Source organism: Nicrophorus vespilloides, unplaced genomic scaffold, assembly GCF_001412225.1.
Source record: "Nicrophorus vespilloides isolate i.1.1-1 unplaced genomic scaffold, Nicve_v1.0, whole genome shotgun sequence".
NCBI classification, from domain to species: domain Eukaryota; kingdom Metazoa; phylum Arthropoda; class Insecta; order Coleoptera; family Silphidae; genus Nicrophorus; species Nicrophorus vespilloides.
Window position 1 is genome coordinate 23,264 of NW_017095928.1, and position 8,013 is coordinate 31,276.

General features: G+C 31.4%; 1 protein-coding gene across 1 annotated transcript in view; it reads left to right on the forward strand.

The window, feature by feature from the left end:
- The first annotated feature begins 4,687 nt into the window (after window positions 1-4,687).
- Window positions 4,688-8,013, forward strand: part of LOC108568794 (methyltransferase-like protein 9) — a 69,378-nt gene continuing 66,052 nt past the window's right edge. Inside the window, exons 1-2 of the mRNA XM_017930084.1 lie at window positions 4,688-4,741; window positions 5,891-6,081. Coding sequence (XP_017785573.1) covers window positions 4,688-4,741; window positions 5,891-6,081 — 245 coding nt within the window. The remainder of the gene's footprint in view (window positions 4,742-5,890; window positions 6,082-8,013) is intronic.

Consider the following 8,013-nt stretch of genomic DNA (forward strand, 5'->3'; position numbering starts at 1 on the left):
TGTAAACACACGGCTAATTGTTTATGCAAATGGGGAAGGTGAAAAATCGGAGGGAAAAGTCCGAGCGACTCGACTCGATTAGTCAGGATGATTAAAGGTGTACCGTCACATTCCACAGACGATTAATATTTTATTGATATATTTATTAGCATACGCGGTAGGAGGAGGGTTGGAAACTAATTGAAAATCGCCCCGTGACGCGCGATTCCATCCTTCATAATTGGTCTTCATTTGAGACTGAAAAATTCCCGGTCTCGAAAATAACACCTATTAACCACCCCATTTAAATCCGATCATGTGCACGGTAATACGACAGAAGGAGGGAGGCGAAAAATACCAATTTAACATACCAAAGTCCAAGCGTGGTCAACTGATTTGAATATTAAAAGGATAAATCCTAGGTTTTTTTTTTCTCTCTTCGGATTCTCGGGGCGCGGATGGCATATGCCGCTGTTTCGGATGCCCGACTGTTTTAATTACAGCCCTGTCGATTAGAGTTTCGGATATATCCCAAAAACGATTAAACAAACACACCGAACCATCTTCTCGAATAATAATAATAACAAAAGAAAGAACGAGAATAATACTGACGGGAGGATAAAAAATCAGGATACCGACCCGAATGTTTGTTTGTTTTTTTTTTATTTCTCCTTCCTTTTATGCACAACCGCATAAATCCATGGGATATTTTATTGGAATGCATTCATTAATTCGGATTTTTATGAATTTGAATATACCCACAATGGGCAGCGCCGCGTCTCTCCTCCGTCTACTCTTTTTTTTTACATTTTATTTTTATTAATCCGAGAATAAATCTTGTCCATCCAAACAAAATACATATTCATCTAGGCTGAATAAACATGAAACGGGATTATTTGTAATGAAAGGACAACTGCCGCCAGTAATAACAATAAATAATGCAACGTGTGTTTCCTTCTTTCCTTCCAAATGTTTAACAAACCTAAATCTTTAAACTTCAACACTTTTGTTCTTTAATCTTTTAATTACTGCAAATAATTCTATTATATTACATTTAGATTTAAGCTTTAATTAAATTATTTTTTAATTATATAATAATAATAATCTATATTGCTACAATAATTTTAAGAAAAAAAACTGCTGCAAATGATTATAAAGTTTTCTGCCTACTTTTAAATAATTTTCATTTGTTAAAATTTTGCACATTTAAACTTATCAGCTTTTATCTTATAAATATTATAGTATATATGCAAATAAACTAATTTACTGAGGTTAATCAATACATTTTTAATTATTAAGTCTTAGATTTAAGCTTCAATTAAATTATTTTTTAATTACATAATAATCGTTATTGCAATAATAAGAAATGACAAAATTACACGTTTTCATACAACAATAATAAGAATAAAAGAAATACAACAAAAAACTTCTGCAATAAATTTTGCAAATTCAAACGTATTAGCTTTAATGCTATAAATATAAAGGTTGTTGAGGTTGTTAAGAACCGCAGTATTTCGGCTTAAATAGTGCATTTGCTTTTTGTATCTAAGTATTATGTTGATGTACACAAATAAGATACTTTATTGAGGTGTGAATCAATAAATATGTAATTATTGTTATTATACTCGAAGAAGAAATGTGTGTATATTAATATAATGTTGTATTATTATAGAAGAATAATAATAAATACATAATAGCTTATAATTATTGAGACCTTCAGAATCATATTATTTCTAATCGAATATTGTTTTTGCATCAACAGAAATTAAGTTTTTTTTAAGTAAAAAATGAATCGTTATTTCATTTATTTATAAAAGAAAATAAATATAATTAATTCTGGAGTGTTTTTATACAGTTTTTTAAACGGAATAAGAGTCGAAATTAGAGTCTAAGTTTACTAAATTATTATTTGTTTACAGTTATATAAAAATCAATAACGAATTTATATCACATTCATTCATGTAGTCATTATATAGAATATCTAGATATTTATATAAAGCATTTAATACTAGTCATTTACAATAATATATATCGAAATTTCATGATTTATCAATACTTTGAAATTTTTGAAAATTATTCACTAATATTTTTTTAATTTTTGTAGAATAAATCGAAAATTATAATATATATATTTCTTATTACTCTACTTGAAATTATAACAATACCTCGCTTAGTACGGCTTCGATCAATCCGTATTCATTACAGTTCTATTTGATAAATTCATTAAATTATTTTTTCATACACAAATTGCTTTTATTGATTAGTCCAGTTTCCATTTTAAAAAAAAGTATATTATTTAATTACCCTAGATTAAATCTTATATTACATATTTTCTGATGTAATTAATTTTCCTCAATAAGAATTAGTGATAGAGATATGACAATTTTTCTATATTCTTTTACAAGTCTTCATATTTTATTTAATTACTCGCTAACCACACATATCAAGTACATCAACAAATATGCAAATTAAAGATATAAATATGATCTTTCCAACTAATCTATTTTTACACATTTGGTACTTATTACAAGAAAACTGTAAATTCTTGTAATAAGCTGAAAATCTGAAACGACGTCGACGATGATTTGTTTTGCTTAATTTTTACCTATCTTTTATATAACATTTAATGAAACTATTAAAAATTCATAAATAAAAAATGTTTCTAATCATAACCTAATATAAAATAATTTGCAAATTGACCATTGAGTTTTCGTGTAAATTTTACTTAATAAATGTAAAACTTTTAATGTATCCCAACAAGTGCTCATTAAAAGTTGATACTTGCCAAGTATTGAATGTGTGTAATTTCTATGACTACAATTACTTCAATAACAACACTACATGTAACGAGTACACGGATTTGAAATGAATAATTATTGAAAATTATTAAAATTATTTACGAATTTTTGTTTTGACTAAACCTTACCAATCTTTTATATAATATTTAATGAAACTATTAAAAATTCATAAATAAAAAATGTTACTAATCATAATATATAAAATAATTTGCAAATTGACCATTGAATATTCGTCTAAATTTTACTTAATAACTGTAAAACTTTTAATGTTTCCAATCTAATGTTAACAAGTAACTCATTAAAAGTTGATACTTGCCAAGTATTGAATATGTGTAATCTCTATGACTACCATTACTTCAATAACAACACACATGTAACGAGTACACGGATTTCAAATGAATAATTATTGAAAATTATTAAAATTATTTACGAATTTTTGTTTTGACTAAACCTTACCAATCTTTTATATAACATTTAATGAAACTATTAAAAATTCCCAAATAAAAAATGTTTCTAATCATAACCAAATATAAAATAATTTGCAAATTGACCATTGAGTTTTCGTCTAAATTTTACTTAATAACTGTAAAACTTTTAAATGTTTCCAATCTAATGTTAACAAGTGACTCATTAAAAGTTGATACTTGCCAAGTATTGAATGTGTATAATCTCTATGACTACCATTACTTCAATAACAACATGTAACGAGTACACGGATTTGAAATGAATAATTATTGAAAACTGTCGTTTTATTTTGATCAAACCCACGATTATTATTGCTATCTTACGGTGGATTACTCAACAATCAAATGGGTAATTCACCGCACGTAAAGTCTATCTCTCTCTCTTCCATAGATCGTAATCGATTAGGAAAGTGTTGATTTGAAACGCGTGTAAATCATATTCGGCGTCATCGGAAACGATTATACACAATTGATAAAACTTTCGCCGTCGATTTATTGTTTCTCAATTTTCCTCCTCTCATTTTTTTCTTCTTCATTCTCCTCCTCCACATTATTATTATTTATTTATTTGCGATTTCATTGCAAAGCAGAGAGGCCGGCCCCGTCCTTTTTCCTTCCTATCTTTCTCCAGCTGCAATTTCATATTGTTTAAAATTTATTAATGGCCAATAAATATGGGTGTGCTCGCACCGCACAATGGGAAAAACGTTTGACACAAACGAAACGTGGCCGAGCCGAGCAGTTTCTTCCATAAATAAACACACTTTCTACAACGTTTAGATAATCCATTTATAACGAATTAACTCGGCACACGAGGACAATTAATTACATTCACTCCGCACATAACTCATCAGCTAATGAGGAAAATCCTTTTGTTTCCGTATTCTCAATTTACAACTTACTGTTTCTTCATTTGAAGCAAGACAATATCAAGATTTGGGATTAATTATTTTTTTCATGATTCAGACATATGTTATGAGTGCGTTTGTATTGGATCGGATGGAATACGTCAATCGGAATGGGATGGTTGGCTTCCCTTGATTACCAGCTAATCCTTATTCATGTTAAACGATGATTAGGATCTGCTAGCATCATTAAAACGCGAAAAAAAAACCGGAAAGAAGAGATAAAAAAGATGATGATCATCGTCGATGTCGTTTCAGTGCACCGTAAATGCACCTGATGACAGTGTGGCTTCTATTCATTTACATGTAGCATTATGTTAAACGGCCATTGAATTCCGAGCATCTGGTTTAAGCCCGACTAATCCAGAAGCGACAATTAGAAGATTGCATATTTTTAGATGTTCTAATGAATTTCGTTCAATTTCAATTTATTGGGTGGGCGATAAATAATGTGGAATAAGATGTCAAAGATGTGAGAAGGGGTAGGTTTTTAGGGTGGTTCGATTGGTGCCGGGTATCTCTCGATTCCGCCAGGTAAGTGATGGATGCCTCCCCAGAGGGTAACTTTCCATCATCCTTAGCCAATCAGCCAAATGTAAATTCAGAGCCAAATATGCATTAAGTTAATGTAACGGCATCCAAGTGGTGGCGGTGGTGTCTCCACGAAATTGTTACTAAGAGGCCGTTGGAGTCTCGGATCTGAAGGATAGTAGTTGGATGGGGGGGGGATGAGATGAGAGAAAAATGTGGAGGAGATGTGGACACTTTCGCACGATCTATGCGCCAATAAAAACACAATTTAATCCCGTCGAAAAAGACGAATGCTCATTCTATATATTTTTTTGTTGTTTAGTAATATACTACGTCTCCTCAGTAAAATATATTCAGCAATATGTAATAAATATATACATCGTATGCTTTTGTAGCAAATCACATACATTTCGTATTATTCTACTTGAAATTACAGCATAATTATACAGCAATACCTCGCATAGTACGGCTTCGACAAATCCGTAATTATCGCTTTATTCCTGTATACAATCAAGTAACTTTTATCGATTAGTCCGGTTTCAGTAGATTATCCGGACTATGAGAGGTATTTATCAGTAAAATTGCACTTTCTTACATAGAGAAATTGACTAATTTATTGTCTTTTTATTAAATTGAATTTGTTTTCATTCATTTGCGTCTTATAGTACAGTGCATCTTTTAGTCTTAACAAAGTATGGTTAAATATAACAATATTGTGTACAATTGTATTTTTATGAATCCTATTGAAAACTGTACCTTTTTACATAGAGAAATTGACTAATTTATAGTCTTTTTATTAAATTAAATTTTCATTCATTTGAAGGTGCATCTTATAGTCGGGTGCATCTTTTAGTCTTAAAAAAGTATGGTTAAATAAAACAATATTGTGTACAATTGTATTTTTATGAATCCTATTGAAAACTGTACCTTTTTACATAGAGAAATTGACTAATTTATAGTCTTTTTATTAAATTAAATTTCTTTTCATTCATTTGAAGGTGTGTCTTATAGTCCGGTGCATCTTTTAGTCTTAAAAAAGTATGGTTAAATATAAAAATATTGTGTACAATTGTATTATTATGAAACCTATTGAAAGATATGTATTGAAGAGTTAATAATGAAATAAAGTAAAAGGATTGAGTATTCAGTAGGCAGAGTGATGAAATAGTAAATGCGGCAATTGATTTAGTTGTCTTGTCTGTTTTGTTTCTAGTGGTATCACTGTGAAATACACAATTTGCCGGATGATCTGCTGCACAAGTTCATCCAGCTGGAACCGGACGAAGCGACGCTTAAGTTTTTGGAAAAATCCGAGGAGAAATCCGAATGGATTTTCACGCAAATTTGGCACATGATGGCCAAGGCGTTCATGGGATGGTTCATGACCCAAACCTCGATCAACGGGTAAGTCGAAGAACAAAAATTTTTCATTCATTTCAAATATCAAACGGCCGCGGTAATCTCGACCTTAATTACATCGGAATTCCGTTCGTTCACTCTGAGTGAGTGAGTGAATGTGTGTGTGTGTGAAAACATAAATACTATTTAATTCGTAATAAGATTAGTTCTTGTCGTAGTCCTTATACCTGACGCTGTCATTCTGAGCATAACTAATTATATAATTACGTTTTTTCTCGCTCGCTCGCGTTCCCTGCTTCATCATCTTCTTATATACACTAGCTCGGTTAGATCGACAGTCATTAGCTTTGGATTGGTCTCGAGAGAGAGAGATAAAATTAGAAATACAAGAATGAAAATAAATTCGAGGTAAGTATATTAAGAAGAAGAAAAAAAAAACTACAACAAGAGCTAAAAAAAAAAGGAATGAAATAAGACCAAAATGTGAGGAGACGAGGATCGAGTATAATTGTTATTGGTAGCCGTAATTACGATTAGGTTTAATGGAATTTCTCGAGATTATTCTCGTTGGAGGAGAGAAAGAGAACGATGGATCAAAATTGACTTTGATGGGGAATGGGGGAGTCCGGGCATTGTTCTCTCTGCGTATATAAATATGAATTGTTTTAATATTTATAAGGGTGGGTTCTTCGCAATCTGCTGTGCGTTATGCGGTGTTGCGTGATGAGAGACTAGGATGAAGGAGAGTGGAGGAGAGGTTTTTAGATAAGTAAGTAGTGCGTCTGCTGGTGCTGTTGCTGCTGCTGCCGGTTCACGCGTCCGGTCCAGAATTGAATCCAGGCGATCTCTATCATCTCTCCATCATAAATCACGGCCCGTAATTGCACTGATGCCATTCATTGGTCAGTCTCATTCAGTTATAACTACTAGAATAATAATTGATTAATGTCCTACACTCTGGAGAGTTATTATCCATTTACATTCGCAATTCACTGACGGCCGAACGGCCATATTGTTGCCATGAGTGGAAATAAAAATAATAATCTCGCGCCGACGGTAATTCGACCGTCGCTACACAGCTAACCATACCAGTCCCTCTTGCTGTTGTTGTTGTTGATGTTGTTGATGCCGCTTCAGCTTCTTGTTGCTGTTCGAGCTCGTTACTTTACACACACACTCACGCATTCGATTCGAATCCCTAACATTTGCATCTTGGATTTCGTACCTCACAAAACGTATCATATGAAGAAAATATTTGTATCTTATTCTCAATTATATCCTCATTATATTTAGTAAAATATCCTATATTATTATAACCTATATTCAACTTAGTTATCATATTCTAACCTGGCCAATCTCAACCTATCATTACCTACTTTATCCTAACATATAATCCGTCCTAGCTGATGCTTGACTAACAAATTGTAACCTAACCTATCCTTGGCAATCCTAACCTATCATTACATAGATTATTATATCATAACCTATCCTACAATACCCTAACATAATTTAATCTACATATTCTAACCTACGATTCCATATGCAATATCCTAGCCTGTCTTATACTTATTCAATCGTATTCTAACCTAACTTTTTCTTATCCTTCCTAACCTATTCTTTCATATTTTATACTATCCTAACCTATGGATTTCACCTATCTTACAATACCCTAACATAACTTAATTTACATATTCTAACCTACGATTCCATATGCAATATGCTAATCTCTCTTATACTTATTCAATCGTATTCTCACCTAACCTTTTCTTATCCTTCCTAACCTATTATTTCATATTTTATACTATCCTAACCTATAGATTTCACCTATCCTACAATACCCTAACATAACTTAATCTACATATTTTTTAACCTACGATTCCATATGCAATATCCTACCTGTCTTATACTTATTCAATCGTATTCTAACCTAACCTTTTCTTATCCTTCCTAACCTATTCTTTCATATTTTATACTATC